Genomic DNA, 23,371 nt, shown 5'->3' with positions numbered 1-23,371 from the left:
CGCATCTGCTGAAGCAGTGATACGGATGCCAAAGGCACCCAAGCTTCTGGGGTAAGGGAGTCCTTTCAGATAGGAGCATGCTGCAACCTCTGAATTTAGCAGCTCTTTGAAAAAGGAGGAGAAAGGAAGGCAAAGACAAGACGCCGTATGTAAGTGAGCGTCCTTGGCCCCCTTTCTAGCCCCCAATGCCTCCCAACCACCCCCAGCGCACTGCTGCCATGTCCCTGCGTGTGACGCCAGTTTGCCCGCGGTGAAGGGCGTTCCCACCACACCCTGCCTGGTAGACGCCGCGATCCCGTTCAGATTTTTCCCCTGGAAGTACCGGGCTCCCCAGCCGATTCAGCCACTGTTCCTCCTGGTCCCACGGTGCCTGTGCTGACGCCCAGCTCAGCACTCACCACACTGCACAGTGCTCTCCTGTCCCTCTGCCTACACCGGGAGCTCCTTGAGGACAGGGACCTTGTCCTATTCATCCCGGGTTCCCCCATCTCTTAGTGTGGCACCCGGCACACAGCAGGTGCTCAGTAAACACCTGCAGTGATGGAACAGATGCACCTTGTTCAGACACCTGCCCTTCCAGCACCCCATCTACTGAGTCACAAGTGCCTGATGAAACCAGAGGAGAGGCTCTCGGGGAAGTTTACGGGAAAGAAGTCCGACAGCATGGACTAAGCGGGGTGCTGCTGTCTGTCGGGACTCACAGGATCCCATTTGCAGACAGTATTACGGGCTTGACCTTCTTTGTGCTGAGGATGAGATCATTCAGTCTGTGTTTCAGGGTGTGGCCCAAAGATCCGAACAGTCTTTTTCACCCTGGGATCCAGACCGTGGTCTGTGCTGCAGGTGTGACATGTAGTGTGGGCACCGCTCACAAGGTATAACAGGGCTGGTTCCGGAGGCTCTGAGCACTGGCGTGTAAGCGCTCTCAAAAATACCTGATCATGTTACCTGTAGGCCGCCTCATGCACTTAGGATCTTTTACGACGCCACTGCAGGCAGCGGCAGGTAAAAAGGCAGGGCACCGATAAAGTCATTCTAGAAGCTGTGGCCTCGCTTGTCCACTGACTGACTCCTGCAAACCGAGACTCGTCAAGAAACTCAGAGCTCCTTTTCCTGCCTCCACCCATTTTAATTTTCTCCCTGGAGCAACCACTCTGGTAAACCTCACCCACTCGAGCACTGGGACTGGAATCTTATTACGTAAGGTGCTTTTTAAAATTCCAGGCAGAACCGATCAAGACACCAAGGTAGCTGCACACAGTAAGGGTCAACGCGGCAACTCCAGGGCACTGAGTCACAGCGAGAGGAAGAGGCATCGACCATAATGAGTCCCAGCTCAGCTTCACAAACCTTCCTCACAGACTCTGGGGAGCTTAACATGTACGGTAAATACACCACAGTCCACGAGTGGCATTGTGGAGCCCTGTTTTGCTGCTAGTGGATAGAAACCTCCCTTAATGAAGAAGTCTCTCCCTTCGGCAGCTCTGCCAGAGACATATTCTCAGGACGGCTGCAGCCGGGGACGGATCTGGCAAGGGCACTGGAATGGGAGTCAGGAGAGACGAATGTTAGTCCCTGCTGGGGACAGGGAGACTCCCCGTCTCTGGGCATCGACTTCCTCATCTGCAAACTGACAGGTTGGACTAGGTTACGGGTTCTCCAACGAGGGGCCAACAGACAGGCCTCAGTCTGAGAACTCCCTGAAGCTGCAGGGAGGTTTGCTGAGTGTGCGCACATGTGCATGTCTGTGCAGAGGGCCCAGGGTTTTAGTCAGAGTCTCACTGGGAGCCAGGATTTTCAAAAGGTTAAGAACCAAGAGATTAGAAGGAAGGATCCTGCCTTAATATTCTAGTTGCAATGAAGGTGGAGGACAAAACTTCATGAACTTGGAGTAGGCAATATTTCCTAAACAGGACACAAAAAGCTGCTAACCTTACAGGACAAAACTGATAAACTGGACTAAGTAAGATTAAGCACTTTTCATCAAAAGACACCATTAAGACACCGAGACGACAAGCCCTAGAGTGGGGGACTTTTGCATTCCACTTGTCCAACGAAGGACCTGTATCCACACTATACAGAGATTTCAGTGTAAAAAAAAAAAAAAAAAAGGCAGACAATTCAAAAGAAAAATGAGCAAAAGTAGAATAGGTACTTCACAAAAGAGGATCTCCGACCATGTAAGCATGTGAACAAACGCTCAACTTTATCGGTCATCAGGAAAGTGCAAGTTAAAACTCCAATATGATACGTTTACTCACCTACCAGAGGGCCTAAAAGGAAAAAGACCTACTATCAAGCACTGGCCACGGAGGCACTGCAGCAGAAACTCTGCTGCTTGGAGTGTAACCTAGACACTGGTTAGGTAGTATCTACCACAACTGGACATTCACACGCTTTATGATACAGTAATTCCACCCGCAACTAAAAACCTAACAGAAATGCATACCTACGCTCGCTCGAAGACAGGTACCAAAACATGCATAGCAGGACTCTTTAAAATAGCCCCAAACTGGAACCAACCCGGGAGATCATCAACAGTAGAAGGGATGAACTGTGCTCTAGTCAGATGATGGATGAGCTGCAATGAGAATAAACGGACTACTCCCAACACCACGAGGAATCTCACTGCTGTTACAAGGAGTGAAAGACATGACAGAGTACGTATTTATATGAAGTTCAAAAATGGGCAAAACAGAAGCATGGCATTAGAGGTCAGGACAGTAGGTACTCTGGGAGGAGCAGTGACTGGACGGGGCACAGTGGGGTTCTGGGGGAACTGGCCCTATTCTAGTTCTTCATCTGGGTACTGGGTTCACAAGTCTGTTCACTTTGTGAAAATTCACCAAATTTATGATTTGTGTACTTTTCTGTATATATGGAGACTTTCCCTACTACCAGAAAATTCAGAATCTTCCATTTATTCAGTCACTGAAATACACTGAACAGGCATTTCTTGGGCACCAACACATACGGGACACGGAGGTAGTTGTTCGGGACACCGGTATGAACAACAGCCCTGGTCTCTGCCCTCACAGAGTTTATAATCCACAGACTTCTACTTGGCCGACACTGAGCTTTTGTGTGGTTTCTGCTTCCTTTCTAAAGATGATGGTGACTTAGGAAGTCTGCATCTAGAATGCGTCTTGAAGGAAGACAGCCTGCTAAGAGAGAAACTCTACTCTAAGAACCATCATTGTTGACTTTGCTCCTTCCCCAGCGGATAAAGGTGCAAACATCTCCTTAGCGACATCCTGTTTAGGCAGATCCTTATTTACCTAAAGCTGGTCGTTATGAACACTGATTAGTAACCAAAGTCAGGATTTTGTTTTGGAAGCAAACGGAAATCTACTCTAATACATGGCTCCTAAGGTTTTTCTTCTGTTGATTTCCAGTATGTTTCATGTTACCTACAGCAAAATCACTACATATGTAATACTATGAATTCCCTGCGTGACCTTAAACTGATAGGTCCAGTGACAGACAAAATGCTCCAGGAAACAATGTGAGGCAGAGATGAGACCAGGTTGTGAGAGGTCTCTACCTTCCCATAATCCTATATTTCAGATATTTAGGAGAGAAAATCAGTGAGCCCCAAACATTCTTCCAATTAATTTCCAACCACAGTTAGCTATATCTACAAAGAAAATCTTTTCTGAGGCAGTTTTATTTTTAAAACTTTCAGGTTTAAGTGATAAATACATCACCAGAAAAATCTTTATTATCATGTGTTCTTCTTATTGAAACATGTAGGTACCAAAAAATGGGGATAAAATGTTTCAGTTATAAGAGATGAGAAGGAGAAGATAATCAATGATACATTCTATCACTTTCAGGAAAGGGCTGGTAAGGACCGGCCGAGGCGTGCCGGAATCTTTTTAGGAACAAGACTAAACCTGTCTTGTTTAAGTTGAATCTTTTGAAGCTACAGAGGTAAATAGGTATTTGACTCCAAAGTGAATTCTGATTGACCAGAAAGTCAGGTGGGGAAAAATAAAGCAATATTTCAAAGATTAAACTTGTCATCCTCCCCTACGTTCCCTCACCCCAGGAAAGGCACCTCCACCTCCGCTCCCCAAGCCAGAAACCTGGGAGCTTCTCTGACTCCTCTCTGCTTCACTGCCCAAATCCCTCCCATCACCAAGACCTGGGGATGCGTCTTCCAAGTATTGCCTGCATCTCTCCTCTGCCTCTCCTGCAAAACCCTGAGTCAGGGCGGCCAGGCCTCCTCACCTGGCGGACTGCGGCAGTCGATCAGTTTCCCAAGCAACAGCGTCACCTCCCTCCAAGCTGCTCTCTATCCTCTCGCTACAGCAGTCTTTCGACAATCCTTCAGCGGCTTCCCTCTCCCCTCAGTGAAACTCTGGATTCCCCTTCAGGCTTTTACAGGCCTTCCCCTGTCTGGCTCCTGCTTGCTTCTCAGTCTAACTGCTAAGCCCCTGACCCATTTCTCCCCAAGCTCCCCGCCGCCGTCCCGCAAAGATGCAAAGAGTTCCACTCCTCTCTACTCATTCAGGTTAGACACATAAATGGCTGTGGCTGATCAGAACGTGATGTTTGCTTGGCCGGGCTGAGCCGTGATGCGGTGTGCTGCTGCCCTGCAGGGCGGCGCAGGCAAGGACCGGGAGGCTGAACAGTCTCCTGCTCTCCCGAGCTGCCTGGCTGCAGCTGCTGCCCCGAGACCCGGATGAAAACCGCTGCTCCATTAACAGCACAGTCTAAGAAGTCAGTATTATCTTGCCAATAACCGACTCCCAGGCTAAAGGGAAAAACAGTGTTTGGTTTTGGAAGTAGTTCTGTACTCACCTTGGAACATGGGTATATCTGATGGTAGGGGAATTTCAGGGAACTAACACAGACAGAGTGTCAGACCACATGAGGACACCTGCCGTGTCACCCAACACAGTTCATTAGAAAGGGCAACCCTTTGGGCTGACACAGAGCCTGGCTTCCATCTCTTCCAGGAAGAGACTGATACTTAGATCTAGACTCACTCAAGTTTATAAAGCACCTACTACGTACTGGGTACATACTGGACACTCTCGCAACATGCCACGAGTTGGGTATTAGTATCCCCTCCACTTCAAGGAAGAAGGGCTGTTAACACACCAAGGTTACAGAGCAAAGACGTGAACTACAACTCTGAGCCAAGGCCTTCTTATCACCATCTTAGCTCCGCTCTCTCTGAATTTAACAATATTTGAATATAAAAGTTATTCACTAGCTAAGGAGACCCTTCCTTTTTACCCCCACTACGAGTGGCTGGTTGCAGAGGGAGGAGTAAGGGCTACAAAGGAGGAAAAGTGCAACCAAATAACCCGGGATTTTCTCACTCTGCAGGTGATACATCAGCTGGCTGAAAACCTGACCAGAGGCAGAACTTGGGAGATTTCAGGAAGATGCACCCAGCACAAGCCAGGCAGAACAACAGCAATTATGGCCACATCCAGAGGACTGCTAAAGAGCAGCGCACAGGAGAGAGAGGTTCTGACGCTTGCTGTGAAGTTAAAGGACAGAGAAAGAGTAAACCAGCCACTCAGGGCCTACGGTTGCTAGTCTACTCCAGCTGGAGACCTAGTGACGGGGCTCCTGCTAGTTGAGTAGGAAAATGCAAGGAGGCATGTTCTGAAGAGACGGCAGGAAGCTTTTAGGTAATCATACCAAAGAGGAAAGACCAGGCACAGTGCTGGTGCTCTTATATGTCTTAAGATATAATTTTCACAACCCAGTGAGGCAGGCATAATTATTCATAATTATGAATAATATATTATTCATAATATAATGAAATTAAAACTAAGAAAAATTAGGTAACTTACCCAAGTCACAGTAGTTAAGCTGGAGTTCGAACCCTAATCTCTGAGGCTCACAAACCCCTGCCCTTGGCCTGGGCCACCTTCATCACAGCCCTCAACCACCAGAAACCAGAGAAGCCAGAGCACAGGGTAAGCAAACCCAGCGAAATCTCAAGGAACGCGCATCACCTTCCACAATTCCTGCAACCTCAGAGCAGGCTGCAGACATTCTGTCCCTCTGGTTCCACAATCCAATGAGACATCTTTAGAGGGGAAGGGAGAAAATTAGTGAGCACTCAGAGGAGGCAGCACTGGGCACTCCACTGCCACAAGGAAATCTGGGCTGCGGGTTCCATGAGATGATACCCACTGCCCTCTGCTGGCAACCAGGAAGAACAAGAGGAAAGAGGACCAAAGATCCATTTCAGGTTGACGTGTCAAGAGATGATGAGGGTTAGGGAAGAGATATGGGAACATATGTATATGTATAACTGATTCACTTTGTTATAAAGCAGAAACTAACACACCATTGTAAAGCAATTGTACCCCAATAAAGATGTTAAAAAAAAAAAAAGAGATGATGAGGGTGGATGGAACTTCCCTGGTGGCACAGTGGTTAAGAATCTGCCTGCCAATGCTGGGGACATGGGTTTGAGCCCTGGTCCAGGAAGATTCCACGTGCCGTGGAGCAAGGAAGCCCGTGCACCACAACTACTGAGCCCGCACGCCACAACTACTGAAGCCCGCATGCCTAGAGCCCGTGCTCTGCAACAGGAGAAGCCACCGCATTGAGAAGCCCGCGCACTGCAACGAAGAGTAGCCCCTGCTCGTCACAATTAGAGAAAGCCCATGCACAGCAACAAAGACCCAATGCAGCCAAAAAAAAAAAAAAAAAAAATAGAGATGATGAGGGTGGATTTTTAAAAACCTTTTATTAGAGATGAATTCAAGCTTATAAAAGAATGGCATATTATGTTCCCATGTATGTTCACCAGCTTCAACAATGTATCAACTCATAGCCAATCTCGAGTCATCCCCACCCTTACCCACTTCCCTCCAACATGTTTTCTTTTGAAGCAATTCTCAGACATTCTGTCATTTCATCTGTAAATATGTTAGTATGTATTTCCACAAGAAAATGATTTTTTAACCCCGTAACACCACCATTATCACAACTAAAAAAAAAAAAATCAATAAATCTAGTAGTTGCTTATAGCACAGGAAGCCAAAAATAAAAAACCCCAAAGCATCCAGCCTCACCCAAGGATTATGGTAAGGGAGGTGCAATCATGCAAAGCACAGATTAATAGCCTGAGCCACCCAAGCAAACAAAAGTAGCTCATCTTCAGCCTTGCCAGGATAACTCAGCAAGAAAACAGATTAAATAAATATCTTAATTGGAAATGCAAAGCTATGCACCCCTGAGTGGTAGGACAATCTTCAGCTGAGTAGGTTTGGCACACATGCTACTAAACCTTTGTGGACGGGCTGAATCTTTCCAAAGATTCAGGAGGGCAACATTTGGCTGTGTCCCCAGGCAACCGAAGCGAGGCCTTCAGAGGTGTGATCGTGCAGCTCCCTGGCAATCTCAGGCCAGGGATCAGAATCAGGCTGAAAGACCACTCCCTTCTTCAGGTTCCCTCTATGCCATTTATCCCTAGTAATGCAAACTTCTATTTATGTGTCCGTCTCCCCTTCTAGATGATGAAGCCTCTGAAGGCAGGACGGTACAGGGTTCACCCTGTATCCTGCGTGGCGAGCACATAAGGGATGCTCAGTAGACAGCTGCATAAAGAGAGACTGAACTGGAAAAGTCCGTCATCAGACAATACCAAGTGTTGGAAAGAATGGGGAGAAACAAGAACTTTCGTTTACCCCTAGTGGGATGATAAAATGATAAACCACTCTGGCAACTTGGCAATATCCAAAGATATGTTCCAATGTTTAAGCCCATAACACAAGAACAGGATGTTTTAAATTTAAAAAAGAAGGAATATTCAGAGAACAAAAAAAGAGAAGAGCTCCTAGAAATTAAAATAACAAAAATAAAACAACTCAATGGAAACTCAAGTGGAGAAAGCAAAGCAAAAGGACAAAGAGATCGGGCTTCCCTGGTGGCGCAGTGGTTGAGAGTCTGCCTGCCGATGCAGGGGACACCGGTTCGTGCTCCAGTCCGGGAAGATCCCACATGCCGCGGAGCGGCTGGGCCCGTGAGCCATGGCCGCTGAGCCTGCGCGTCTGGAGCCTGTGCTCCGCAATGGGAGAGGCCACAACAGTGAGAGGCCCGCGTACCGCAAAAAAAAAAAAAAAAAAAAAAAGGACAAAGAGGACACGAAAGAAAGAAAACCAAAGGACCAGTCTAGGAGGTCCAATGTTTGAATAAAAGGCGTTCCAGAAAGAGAAGAGAGAAAACAGATGGGAAGAGCGAATACAATAAATTTTTCCTATATTCTTATACTCTGAGTTTCCAAACTGAAGGGTAATGAGTATTCAGTGTAACAGATAAAAACAGACTCACATCGAAACACACCACTGAGAAACTTCAGAGCCCTGGGGTTAAAAGAAGACCTAAAAGGCTTCCACAAAGAACATACACAAAGGATTAAGAATCAGAACTTCCTAGAAATGAGAAGATAATCGAAGCAACGGTATCAAAATTCTAAAGGACAACTATTTCTAATCATCTCCAGCCTAAGCCTCAGTCAGGCGTGAGGGTGGACTAAAGATTCACTTGGCCACACATGGGCTCCAAATCTGCCTCCTCTGCCCCCTTTCCCACGAAGTTCCCGGATGGTGCGCTTCACCAAAATGAGGCTGTGCGCCACAAAAATCAAAGACACCAGATACAGGAAACAGGGTGCCTCACATGAGACAGGTGACGACAGCCTCTGTGGGAAAAGAAAGCTGGGAAGGCAAGGAGAAGTGTACCACATGGCTCAGCTATGAATCACAGTAACACAGCCAGACAATGGAAACTCAAGACTGGCTTCACTAAAGCTATGGCACAACCATATCTGGAACACAGAGGGATGGGTGCGGGGGTGTGTGTGTGCGCGTTGGTGGGGGCAGTTGAATTCTAATCTGCTAGAGTGAGAAGTCCACAGATGATGCCTAAAATTAAAAGGAGAGAAGCAGCAATATAAGCTCATTATCCAGAGAAACAGCAGTGAAAACAAAAATAACCCACCAGGAGAGTCAGCAGTGGTTGTCTCTGGAGAGGAACACTGGCCGGCGGGGAGGGCAAGGTACTGCTGTTTTTGCAACAATATCATGTGTAACTCCCACAGATATAAAAACGCAAGGGGAAACCTGCACATAAGGAGTAACTGGGAAAACGCAGAGGGGCAGCAAATCCTCCCAGCAGCACCTCAGACTCCGGATTACAGCGCCATCTGCCTGTCTATATGTTACTGCCGTGTCCTAGGTTATGACCATCAAAATTCAGCATTTCGCAAGTAGTTCCAGGATACAGATAAAGCTTTACATTTTAACCAGGAGCACTGAGGCTGCTCAATCCAGCAGGTACGTTAAGTGTGGATTTTTAACAATTCTTACCAGCAGTGAAAATGCCTTTGGTGCTCTGTCTCATACTGGAAGGTCTCACGATTGCTGAGAGCCCTGTGAGAAAAAAACAGTAACAATGCCAAAAAAGCCAGATGCGAGTCATCCTAACACTTTTAAAACTTGAAACTAAATATTCTTTCCAGCTATCCAATAAAACCAGCAAATCTATCTCTGGTGTCAGAGTGACAGTGAAAAGAGTATCAGGATCGAGGTCCAGGAGACTGGAGCTGCCAGCTGTGTCAACGACCAGCTGTGTCGCTGACCAGCTGTGTGAACGCAAGCAAATGACCTCCCCACTCTGGGTCTGGGACGCCTCATCTTACAACCAGTGGGTTAGGTGACCCTTGAAGGTCATTTTCTTCACTTTAAATCTGCTTAAGTCTGCTGGCTCTCAATTCCAAGATGTGGAAAGATTGGGGAAAAAAACACCAAACGTTTCTGCCTAGGAGGAAAACTTATCCTGAAATCACTCAGAGGACTCCTCGGTGAGGACAGCAGGACAGTCCTTCAGGCCCACAGAAAGGCAGAAGGACTCACACCATGACCAGAAAAGACACGCCTCCACATGTATCTTCAGAAGAGGTAGCCGGCACCCTAGGCACATGCTCCGCTCTGCCCGACGGGCAGGTGTCTCCATGTGACACCGTCACTGTGACTTGCATCCTGCCAGGTGGCCAGGCTGCTCCCTGGGGAAGCTCAGCAAATACGTACTCAACAGTAAACGGTGCACTCATCTGAGGGAGGGCATCATTTTCTTTTTTTTTTTCATCATTTTCAATTTCATGATTTCCTTACTTGCTGACTGACCTTGCAAATTACCTGTAACACCTCAAAAGGCAGCAAGTCTCTGAAGATCAGGCTCAGATTTTTGGTCCACATTGGGGATGACGTGAGGAACAGGGGCCATGTTGGAGCAGACCTACTGTGCACACAGGAGCCACACCGAGGGGGCGTCGGCCAAGGAGAGTGATGTTCTTGATGTTATAAAAGCATTAAAAATGTCACCATTCTCGGGCTTCCCTGGTGGCGCAGTGGTTGAGGGTCCGCCTGCCGATGCAGGGGACGCGGGTTCGTGCCCCGGTTCGGGAAGATCCCACATGCCGCGGAGCGGCTAGGCCCATGAGCCATGGCCGCTGAGCCTGCGCGTCCGGAGTCTGTGCTCCGCAACGGGAGAGGCCACAACAGTGAGAGGCCCGCGTACCACAATAAAAAAAAAAAAATCACCAGTCTCCATCCTCCTCAGACCACCGTGAGGAACAAACACATGTCTTTGAAATAACTTCTAAACATTATGCCCTTGGGACCAAAAGAATCATTGTTTCCCCCTCTGTCAGTGATTTAGGACCCAGGGATCTGAAAATAGAAGTACTTTCAGCACCCTACTTCAAACAAACAAGAATTTAGGTTGGGAAAACCCCCAGACTGTTAGTGCTTTCTTATTCTGAGAGGAAATCTCTCTCTCCATCTCACTAGGCAAGAAAGAATAGAGAACCCGTCTCAGCCACAAAGTTTGCTCCCCCCAAGCCCCTCCAGCCAACACTTTCTCCCCGGCAGATTCATGCACGTACCTAGACGCACCACGTCTCCGCAGTCGGGGTCATGAGCCACTTGTAATAGAGTTTCTTCCACATCTCTGTTTTTTCCAGGAGGGTCCATAATATGATTTATTTGTTGCTGTAAGGTTTTGGGCAATGTCATTAGTTGAGTGAACTGTCCTTCTGGGCTTTTATCGATCTAAGGAAAAAAAAAAGATGATGTCTATGGAAAGTGCTTTGAATTCTATAAATATTCAAAGCACATGGCTTCTCCTTAAAACCACATGAACATATATGAACTCACACCTAGTAGACTAGGCAGGTGCTAAGGAGACTTTCTCCTTTCTGAAACTGAATGCCTAGGTGTTAAGGATTCTAAGTTCCTTCGAACAAGTTAATTCTTTTCCTATGATATTCTACCTGTACTTAAGAATAGAAATTTCTTTCAAGAATCAATTTTTGACTCTCAGTTTTAAAATTTCTATTTGTTCTAAATCCGGTAGTTAAAGAAAGTAAAATTTCAGCTAAAATTCATCGACACACCGGCTCACCCAAGTACTCATTTTCTTTTATTTATTTATTTAAATCTTATTTATTTATTTATTTATTTATTTTTGGCTGTGTTGGGTCTTCGTTGCTGCGCGCGGGCTTTCTCTAGTTGCGGCGAGCGGGGGCTACTCTTCGTTGCGGTGCGTGGGCTTCTCATTGCGGTGTCTTCTCTTGTTGTGGAGCATGGGCTCTAGGCGCGCGGGCTTCAGTAGTTGTGACATGTGGTCTCTGCAGTTGTGGCTCATGGGCTCTAGAGCGCAGGCTCAGTAGTTGTGGCGCCCGGGCTTAGTTGCTCCACGGCATGTGGGATCTTCCCAGACCAGGGCTTGAACCCGTGTCCCCTGCATTGGCAGGTGGATTCTTAACCTCCGTGCCACCAGGGAAGTTCCCCATGTACTCATTTTAAACACAGGGGCACAAAGTAACATAGCCAGTAACATGCAGCCAATCAGAGAGTGGGATCTAAATTCGCGTCTCCTGTCTGTAGGGCCTTTTATGTACCATGCTGTATTTCATAAACTGTAGGAATAAACTGATGACAGAGACTAATCTTTATTCACTTTTAATCCCGTGGCACATAGTAAGTACTCAAAAAACATCGGTTGAATAAGAGGATGAATAACTGCACCAATAAAGCTTAGTTGTCATTATTTCTTAAACAGCAGTAAGTTATACCAATGGTTTCTGTTCCCAGTGTATTCTAAAATACATCAAATTTAAAGAAAAATACAGAAATAAAGCATATATAAAACTATGCATTAGACTTTACTTGGAAACCTGTGAATCAAAAGTTATCCATAGAGCTAAGCCCACACCCAGCTTCCCTAACTCCTAGTCTAATATATTTTACGTCATGGAACTAAATTTTTCCAAAATCATGTAAACATGTGACTCCCTGCCAAGGTGAAAAGCAGTACCACTGCCCTCAGCAGCTCATCACATTATTCTTCCAGTAAGAATCTGTCTTGTATTCTTTCAACAAGCGTTTAGGTTTTAACTTTAAGAGAACAGTAAGAAAAAAGAATAGACACGTGAATGTATTAAATTTTAGATTTGGATTTTCCAGATATGACCAACTTTCTTAATAATTAGAATTCATTCATTCTACCACTTTTTCATTCAACAAATATTTACTGAGTATATGCCAATGTCTAGATTTTCTAGTTTTATCTATAAATCTATGCAAAAAAGAAGAAAATGCTATTATATAGTGGCTTCAATAAGGTGAAGGTTTTTTTAACCTAAATATTTCATATTTATCATGGAGATGGTCCTAAATTCACAGGATTCAACCTCCACTTAGCTTTGGCTAGATAAATGACAAAAAATGTGAATATTTCTGTAAAAGATGCTAGAAATGACATTTATAGACTCATATTTTGGGGCCAAGTATTGAGATTAGTCACTAGGATCTTATATTTCAAGGCTTTACCTATGAGACTTCCAGGAATTTTAGAGATGCCAAAATGGCTGAGTAATATGAGGAATTAGAAAACAGTTACTTGTCACTGCTTTCTCTTGAGGAAAAGAATGCACTGGAGTTTTTGTTTGAAAGCATGTGTTCCAAGACAAAATATTAGGTGACATGTTCAAATAAATTGCAAAATTTTAATTATCCTTACTCTTCAATTCTCATTAAAACACAAAAGTGAAAGCATTCAGTTAAATTATGAGTCAAATTGCATTTTAAAAGCAGACATGGAAAAGACCACATGTTCTATGATTCTATTTACAGGAAGTATCTAGAAGAGGCAAATCCGCGGAGTCAGAAAGTAGATTAGTGGCTGCCTGCCGGGAGGGGAAGCTAGGTACCGCTACTGGGCATGGGGTTTCTTTTTGGAGTGATGAAAATGCTGTAAAACTAGATTGTGGTGATGGTTGCACAACTGTGTAAACAGACTAAAAACCACCGAATTTTACAGTATGTAAATTATATCTCAATAAGGCTGATGTTTTAAAAAAGCAGATATGGGCATATGATAGTGGATGCTGTGTTGCACCGACCACATCCTGGCTTTGGGGCAAGGTACTCATTCTGCCAGCTGCTGGGAAAGTTGGCTGACTCCCTCCCTCAGAGTCCCTCCTGCAACTGTCCTCAGGCAAAGGGAGCTGCCTGTATCCAAAGACTGGAAAATACAGGCGTACAAAGGCCTGGTCCCTTTGCCCCAAGTGGGGACAGCTAGGAAGGGCCATCGAGCTCCACAGTGCCATCACAGGATGAGATGGAGTCTTTGTTTCTAATCTCCCCAATCCTGATCCTACACAACTGGTACCAAGAGTGGTCCTGGAAAGCACATTCTCAGACAGCATTTTGGAGCTATCACAGTGCAGAAGGCCAAGTGGAAGCCTCTGAAGCTGCCGTTCTCACCCCCTGGCCAAAAGAGTAATGAAAAAACAAAACCACACCACAGGAGGAATGGCAGAGATTAACGCCACCTATAGACCTGAAGGATGCAGGGGTGTGATGTTTAATTTTGTATGTCAACTTGGCTAGGCTATAGGGCCTAGTTGCTTGGTTGAACTTTAGTCCAGATGTTACTGTAAAGGTATCTTTTTAAGCCAGTAGACTTTGAGTAGCAGATGACCCCCGTTAATATGGATGGGCCTCATCCAGCCAGTTGAAGGTCTTATGAAAAAAGACTAAAGTTTCCTGAGGAAGAAGGAAGTCTGCCTCCAGATTGCCCTCGGGCTCAAGAGTACAACACACTCTTCCCTGGGTCTCCGGCCTGCTGGCCTGCCCTGCAAATTTCAAACTTGCCAACCCTCACAACTCTGTGAGTTAATTCCCTAAAATAAATCTTTCTCTATATATCCTATTGGTCCTGTTTCTCTGGAGAACCCTGACTAATACTAGAGCTGACGGTCCCATCGTGTCTCCACTGAGTCTGGCCTTCACAAAATCCAAATGGACTCTGGCAGATGGTAGCAGACCACCACAAACTCAACCAAGTAGAAGCCCCGCTGTACCGGCTGTGGCAGATGTGGGAAGTCTGCTGAAGCGTATCAGCAGAGCCTCAGGTGTCTGGACGGGGCCACAGGCCTGGCGAGCGCATTCTCTGCCATCCACAGAGCAAGGAGGATGAGAAGCAGCTCGCGGCCGCACAGGACAGACCAGAGTGCGCCTTACCACCTGCCTCAGGGCCGTGTTAACTCCCCCACCCTGTCATAAGATATTCAAAGAAAACCAGACTGTTTGGATATTCTGTATAATCTCATTGGTCCACTACATCAATGACACGTTGCTGCTGTCACCTGGTGAGCGCTAAAGGGCAAGTACACTGGAGGCCTTGGTAGATATATGCACCCCAGCGGGGAAAAGATACACCTCATGAATTGTGAGGAGCGCACCACATAAGGGAGGAGTTTAGGGGTCAAGTGACCTGGAGCTCTGGGACAGCCTCTCCAAAGTAAAGATCAACTTAGGGCATCTCGTACTTCTCACCACTAAGAAGGAAGCACACTGCCTGCTAGGCCTCTTCAGGTCCTAGATGCAGCATATTCCACACTTGGGAATAATGCTCAGAGCCATTTACCCAGCGATATAAAAGGATGCAAGGTCTGTGAGCGGCAAGAGCAAAAATGAGCTCTGCGATAGATACAGGCAGCAGGGTAAGCAGCCCTCCACCACATGGGCACACCTCCCTGTAAACTATGGTACTAAAGGCCTCCTCAGTGTACAGAGAAGCCAGGGGAAGTTACAGTGGGCTCCCAGCGGGAGATCACAATGGAGACTGCTAGGGTTCTGGAGCAAGGCCACGCCATCTGTAGTGAAGAACCACACACCATTTGAAATCAGCTCCTAGATGCTACACCCTGGCAGAGACAGAGCTTCTAACCATGGGACATCAAATGACCATGTATCAAGAACTGCCCATTATGAACTGGGATCTGCCAGATTCACCAAATCATAAGGTCACGAAGCTCAAGAGCAATCCACTGTAGGACGTAAGAGATACACCAGCATTGGACATGCGCAAGGCCAGAAGGCACAAGTCAGCTGCACAAACAGGAAACCCAGACCCCCATCATTTCCACTGTTGCACCAGCACATAATGTTCTACTTCTCCACTGGCTCATGCACACGGCTACAAGGAGGCTTTTGGAGGAGGATAAAGGATGGGCTTGCTTCATGGATGATTTGGCTTGAAGTATGTACAGGGTGAAAACGATGCATTACAGCCGCACCCAGGGATGGCCCTGGAAGACACTGATGAGGAGCCATCGTCCCAGTGAGTACGCTGCAGGTGGCACAGCTGGTTACCCACTTTACATGGAAAAGTGGCCCAAGATAAGCATATACAAAGACTCAAAGAGTGGACAATGGTTCACTGGTTGGTTAGGGACCTAAAAGGAAGAAGATTAGAAGGATGGACCTATGGGAGGGGACACAAAGTATGAAGATCTTTGTATTGTACGTTAATGCTTCCATCTGAGAGCATCCAACACAGAAGAAGCAACAACAACCAAAAGAACAATTTAGCCAGTTGATTCAACAGGCTCTTTCATCCCAGTAATGGCATAACGGCTTGTAGCAGGAGTAGTGGGCGGGAGAGATAGAGGCTCTGCCCAGATCCAATATCAGGGGCTTCTACTCACCAAGGCTGACTGAGCCACTGCTGCGGTTGAAAGTCTATCCTGACAGCAACAGAGGCCAACACTGAGATCCTCATAACACGACCATCTCCTGAGACTAACCAGCCACTTGGTGATAAGTTGACTACACTGGATCCCTTCCACCTGGGAACGGGCAGCAACTCCTCTTGCCTGGAAGTGACTCATATTCTAAGCATGGGCTTGCCTTTCCTGCCCACAGGTCTCAGCCAATACCACTGTACAGGGCTCACAGGGCACAGGTGCAGGACGGGCACAGGATCACGGCTCCACTGTTCCTACCACACAGTGTGCCAGAGCTGCCAGCCTGGGAGAGCAGTAGTTCTCAAAAGGGGGACATTTTTGGCCCCTACAACAAAGAATTATTCAGCCTAAAATGTCAATAGTGTCACTACTGAAAAACCCAATGAAAGAGCTTTGAAGAAGAGCTGAGCAACAGCTTAGAGATGATACCCTGTGAGAGTGGGGCACAGTATATACCCTAAATTCATGGCCGTTATAGAGTACTATGTTCCCAACTGCTAGACTACATGAGTCTGGGAACCACGGGGTAAAAGGAGAAACAGCCTTGCTTACTGTCATTCCCAGGGACCACCTGGGCAATGTGTGCTTCCCACCTCCACAACTTTAGGACTGTGGGTCTAGAGATCCTAGTTTCAAAAGAAGAAATGCTTCTCCCAGAGGACACAGTAAGCATCCTATTAAACTTAAAGCTATGAGAGGGCAGACAGCAGAAGCAACAAGAACTACAATCCTGCAGCTTGTAGAACAAAAACCACATTCACAGAAAGATAGACAAGATGAAAACACAGAGGGCTATGTACCAGATGAAGGAACAAGATAAACCACAGAAAAACAACTAAATGAAGCGGAGATAGGAAACCTTCCAGAAAAAGAATTCAGAATAATGATAGTAAAGATGATCCAGGACCTCAGAAAAAGAATGAAGGCAAAGATCGAGAAGACTCAAGAAATGTTTAACAAAGACCTAGGAGATTTAAGGAACAAACAAACAGAAATGGACAATACAATAACTGAAATGAAAAATACACTAGAAGGAATCAATAGCAGAATAACTGAGGCAAAAGAATGGAAAAGTGACCTGGAAGACAGAATGGTGGAATTCACTGCCGTGGAACAGAATAAAGAAGAAAGAATGAAAAGAAACGAAGACAGCCTAGGAGACCTCTGGGACAACATTAAACACAACAACATTTGCATTACAGGGGTCCCAGAAGGAGAAGAGAGAGAGAAAACACCTGAGAAAATATTTTAAGAGATTATAGTCGAAAACTTCCCTAACATGGGAAAGGAAATAGCCACCCAAGTCCAGGAAGCACAGAGAGTCCCAGGCAGGACAAACCCAAGGAGAAACACACCAAGACACATAGTAATCAAACTGACAAAAATTAAAGACAAAGAAAAATTATTGAAAGCAATAAGGGAAAAATGACAAATAACATACAATGGAACTCTAAGGTTAACAGCTGATTTCTCAGCAGAAGCTCTACAAGCCAGAGGGAGCGGCATGATATATTTAAAGTGATCAAACGGAAGAACCTACAACCAAGATTATTCTACCCAACAAGTATCTCATTCAGATTTGACGGAGAAATCAAAAGGTTTATAGACAAGCAAAATCTAAGAGAATCCAGCACCACCAAACCAGCTCTACAACCAGCTCTACAACTAAAGGAACTTCTCTAAGTGGAAACAGAAGAGAAGAAAAGGACCTACAAAAACAAACCCCCCCAAATTAAGAAAATGGTAATAGGAACATACATATCGATAATTACCTTAAACATGAATGGATTAAATGGTCCAACCAAAAGACACAGGCTCGCTGAAGGGATACAAAAACAAGACCCATGTATATGCCATCTACAAGAGCCCCGCTAGGGACACATACAGACTGAAAGTGAGGGGATGGAAAAAGATATTCCATGCAAATGGAAATCAAAAGAAAGCTGGAGTAGCAATACTCATATCAGATAAAATAGATGTTAAAATAAAGAATGTTACAAGACACAAGGAAGGACGCTACAAAATGATCAAGGGATCAATCCAACAGGAGAATATAACAACTATAAACATATATGCACCCAACATAAGAGCACCTCAACATAAGGCAACTGCTAACAGCTATAAAAGAGGAAATCGACAGTAACACAATAATAGTGGGGGACTTTAACACCTCACTTACACCAATGGACAGATCAACCAAACAGAAAATTAAAAGGAAACACAAGCTTTAAATGACACAATAGACCAGATAGATTTAATTGATATTTATAGGACATTCCATCCAAAAACAGCAGATTACACTTTCTTCTCAAGTGCACATGGAACATTCTCCAGGATAGATCACATCTTGGGTCACAAATCAAGCCTCAGTGAATTTAAGAATTTTGAAATCATATCAAGCATGTTTTCTGACCACAATGCTATGAAATTAGAAATCAATTACAGGGGAAAAACCGTAAAAAACACAAACACATGGAGGCTAAACAATACATTACTAAATAACCAAGAGATCACTGAAGAAATAAAAAAGGAAATAAAAAAAAAACCTAGAGACAAATGACAACAAAACCACGACGATCCAAAATCTACGGGATGCAGCAAAAGCAGTTCTAAGAGGGACGTTTAGAGCAATACAAGCCTACCTCAAGAAACAGGAAAAATCTCAAATAAACAATCTAACCTTACACCTAAAGGAACCAGAGAAAGAAGAACAAACAAAACCCAAAGTTAGTAGAAGGAAGAAATCATAAAGACCAGAGCAGAAATAAATGAAATAGAAACAAAGAAAACAATAGCAAAGATCAATAAAACTAAAAGCTGGTTCTTTGAGAAGATAAACAAAATTGATAAACCACTGGCTAGACTCAGCAAGAAAAAGAGGAGAGGACTCAAATCAATAAAATTAGAAATGAAAAAGTAGAAGTTTCAACAGATGCCACAGAAATACAAAGCATCTTATGAGACTACGACAAACAACTCTATGCCAATAAAATGGACAACCTGGAAGAAATGGACAAATTCTTTGAAAGGTATAACCTTCCAAGACTGAACCAGGAAGAAACAGAAAATCTGAACAGACCAATCACAAGTAATGAAATTGAAAGTGTGATTAAAAATCTTCCAAGAAAAAAAAGTCCAGGACTAGATGGCTTCACAGGTGAATTCTATCAAACATTTAGAGAAGATCTAACACCCATCCTTCTCAAACTCTTCCAAAAAATTGCAGAGGAAGGAACACTCCCAAACTCATTCTACAAGGCCACCATCACCCTGATACCCAAATCAGACACAGATATTACAAAAAAAGAAAATTACAGACCGATATCACTGATGAATACAGATGCAAAAATCCTCAACAAAATACTAGCAAACAGAATCCCACAACACATTAAAAGGATCATACACCATGATCAAGTGGGATTTATCCCAGGGATGCAAGGATTCTTCAATATATGCAAATCAATCAATGTGATACACCATTATTAACAATTTGAAGAATAAAAACCATATGATCATCTCAATAGATGCAGAAAAAGCTTTTGAGAAAATTCAACACCCATTTATGATAAAAACCCTCCAGAAAGTGGGCATAGAGGGAACCTACCTCAACATAATAAAGGCCATATACGACAAACCCACAGCAAACATCATTCTCAATGGCAAAAAACTGAAAGCATTTGCTCTAAGATCAGGAACAAGACAAGGATATCCACTCTTGCAACTCCTATTCAATATAGCTTTGGAAGTCCTAGCCACGGCAATCAGAGAAGAAAAAAGAAATAAAAGGAATACAAATTGGAAAAGAAGAAGTAAAACTGTCACTGTTTGCGGATGACATGATACTACACATAGAGAATCCTAAAGATGCCACCAGAAAACTACTAGAGCTAATCAGTGAACTTGGTAAAGTTGCAGGATACAAAATTAATGCACAGAAGTCTCTTGCATTCCTATACACTAATGATGAAAAATCTGAAAGAGAAATTAAGGAAACACTCCCATTTACCACTGCAACAAAAATAATAAAATACCTAGGAATAAACCTACCTAGGGAGACAAAAGACCTGTACGCAGAAAACTATGACACTGATGAAAGTAATTAAAGATAATACAAACAGTTGGATAGATATAGCATGTTCTTGGATTGGAAGAATCAATATTCTTCCTATCCAGGAACATGGAAAATGACTATACTACCCAAAGCAATCTACAGATTCAATGTAATCCCTATCAAATTACCAATGGTATTTTTTACAGAACTAGAACAAAAAAACCTTAAAATTCGTATGGAGACACAGAAGATCCCGAATAGCAAAAGCAGTCTTGAGGGGAAAAAACGGAGCTGGAGGAATCAGACTCCTTGACTTCAGATTATACTACAAAGCTACAGTAATCAAGACAATATGGTACTGGCACTGGCACAAAAACAGAAATACAGATCAATGGAACAAGATAGAAAGCCACACACTTATGGTCAACTAATCTATGACAAAGGAGGCAAGGATATACAATGGAGAAAAGAGTCTCTTCAATAAGTGGTGCTGGGAAAACTGGACAGCTACATGTAAAAGAATGAAATCACAACACTCCCTAACTCCATATACAAAAAGAAACTCAAAATGGATTGAAGACCTAAATGTAAGACCAGACACTATAAAACTCTTAGAGGAAAACATAGGAAGAACACTGTTTGACATAAATCAGCACAAGATCTTTTTTGACCCACCTCCTAGAGAAATGGAAATAAAACCAAAAATAAACAAATGGGACCTAATGAAACTTCAAAGCTTTTGCACAGCAAAGAAAACATAAACAAGACGAAAAGACAACCCTCAGAATGGGAGAAAATATTTGCAAATGAATCAACGGACAAAGGATTAGTCTCCAAAATATATAAACAGCTCATGCAGCTCAATATTAAAAAACAAACAACCCTATAAAAAATGGGTAGAAGACCTAAATAGACATTTCTCCAAAGAAGACATACAGATGGCCAAGAAGCACATGAAAAGCTGCTCAACATCACTAATTATTAGAGAAATGCAAATCAAAACTACAATTTTGCAATGAGGTATCACCTCACACAGTTAGAATGGGCATCATCAGAATATCTACAATCAATCAATGCTGGAGAGGATGTGGAGAAAAGGGAACCCCCTTGCACTGCTGGTGGGAATGCCAATTGATACAGCCACTATGGAAAACAGTATGGAGGTTCCTTAAAAAACTAAAAACAGAATTACCATATGAACCAGCAATCCCACTACTGGGCATATACCCAGAGAAAACTGTAATTCAAAAAGACACATGCACCTCAATGTTCACTACAACACTATTTACAATAGCCCGGTCATGGAAGCAACCTAAATGCCCATCAACAGACGAATTGATAAAGAAGATGTAGTACATATATACAATGGAATATTACTCAGCCATAAAAAGGAATGAAATTGGGTCATTTGTAGAGACGTGGATGGACCTAGAGACTGTCATACAGAGTGAAGTCAGTCAGAAATAGAAAAAGAAATATCGTATATTAATGCATATGTATGGAACCTAGAAAAATGGCACAGATGAACCGGTTTGCAGGGCAGAAATAGAGATACAGATGTAGAGAACAAAAAGTATGGATACCAAGGAGGGGAAAGTCACAGGGGGTGGTGGTGGTGTGATGAATTGGGACATTGGGATTGACATATATACACTAATATGTACAAAATGGATAACTAATTAAAAACAAACAAACAAACTTAAAGCTATAACTGCCGTCCAATCACTTTAGAATCCCAGGCAGACAAGAAGTCCAGAAGACAAAGAAATGAATCACCATACTGGCAGAAATAATTAAACCTGACCATCAGGAGGTAGGGCTGCTGGTACACATCTCTTATTACCTCTTGCCCAACTTTGATGGTAAATGGAAAGTGTAGTAGCTACAGTCCAAGATGGGCATGGTGACCAGAGTCTCAGACTCCTCAGGGATGAGAGTCTGGGCCACCTCACCTAGACCAGCCTAAATGCTAGAAAGGGTGAGGGGAATTTGGAATGGGCAGCAGAGGTGGGAGAAGATGGGTATCAGTGGCAGCTTTAAGATTAGATGCATCTCTGGGAACTGAAGCTCAGCCCACTCATCTTATTCTTGTGCATTTCCCCACAATAAGAAGCCAGTTAGAACATAGACCATCCAGGCTTTCAGAGGCCAAACTGAGGGATTTGGAAGTTTATTTTCACAGTTAAAGGAAATTCCCAGCTGTTTTCCCTTGCTCAGTTTCTAAAAGTTGGCAGCTAGGCACATTATCTTTCCCTATCCTCTAACCAGAGAGTAGATGATGTCTCTTTGGAGAAATTCTACAAATACTGAAACTTGGGGTCCTCCAATGAAACAGCCAGGTCCTTGTCCCAAATCCTATAGTGAAGCTCACTAGCTGACATGCTCTATCCATCACAAAGAACTCCCAGTCTGCATTTTTTAAACTGCCTTGCTCTTTAAAATACAGGCCACAAAGGATGTGCAAACATTTGAGAAAAGCTTCTAACACAACAGATGAGAGTGAATCCATAGAAAAAAAGGAACTAAGAGAAACAGAGACAATATAGGGAGCAAGAAAAAACTTCAAAAATTTTAATAAAGATCATTAAAGAGATGAGGAAAGATAATGCATTCATACAAGAACAGGATGCTATAAAAAAGAACATTCAGAGGAAATTAAAAATTCAAAAGAAGTGTTAGAAGATTGATTCAAACAATTCTTCTGGAAAACAGAACAAAAACCCAAAGAAACAGGAATGAGGGAAAGAAACAATCGAACAAGGAGGTCCAACAACCAACTAACAGGAATTCTAGAAAGAACAAGCTAAGAAAATGGATATGAAGAAATGATGAAAGAAAATTTCATTACAGAAATGATAAAAGAAAATTTCCTAGAACTGAAGCTCGTGAATTTCCAAAAGAGGCTCATGAAATGCCAGACTAATAAATGAAAAACATGGGAATTCCCTGGCATTCCACCAATTAGGACTCCACGCTTCCACTGCAGGAGGCAAGGGTTTGATCCCTGGGTGGGGAACTAAGATCCCATAAGCTGCATGGTGCAGCCATAAAACTAATAATAATTTTTAAAATAAATGAAAAACATACACACAAAGACAAAGGCAAATCATCATGAAATTTAAGAATATTGGAAAAAAGGAAAAGATCCTAAATACTGTCAGAGAGATAAAAAAGGTCACATCCAAAGGATAGGGAATCTGAATAGTGTTGGACATTTTATTTTTTTAATTCAAACAGAAAGTCAC

General features: G+C 43.8%; 1 protein-coding gene across 3 annotated transcripts in view; it reads right to left on the bottom strand.

Annotated features, from left to right (window-relative positions):
* The window catches only part of TAMM41 (TAM41 mitochondrial translocator assembly and maintenance homolog), a gene marked incomplete at its 3' end in the record, with an annotated part of 108,471 nt that overhangs the window by 53,048 nt on the left and 32,052 nt on the right, over positions 1-23,371 (bottom strand). For all 3 annotated transcript variants that reach the window (XM_082848862.1, XM_082848860.1, XM_082848861.1), the window contains exons 6-7: positions 10,925-11,090; positions 9,348-9,410 (exon numbers count right to left, since the gene is read on the bottom strand). In XM_082848862.1, the coding sequence (XP_082704988.1) occupies positions 9,348-9,410; positions 10,925-11,090 (229 nt within the window). The remainder of the gene's footprint in view (positions 1-9,347; positions 9,411-10,924; positions 11,091-23,371) is intronic.

Source organism: Leucopleurus acutus, assembly GCF_964270905.1.
Source record: "Leucopleurus acutus genome assembly, chromosome: 10".
Classification (NCBI taxonomy): domain Eukaryota; kingdom Metazoa; phylum Chordata; class Mammalia; order Artiodactyla; family Delphinidae; genus Leucopleurus; species Leucopleurus acutus.
This window is presented reverse-complemented; position numbering and strand designations above follow the sequence as displayed.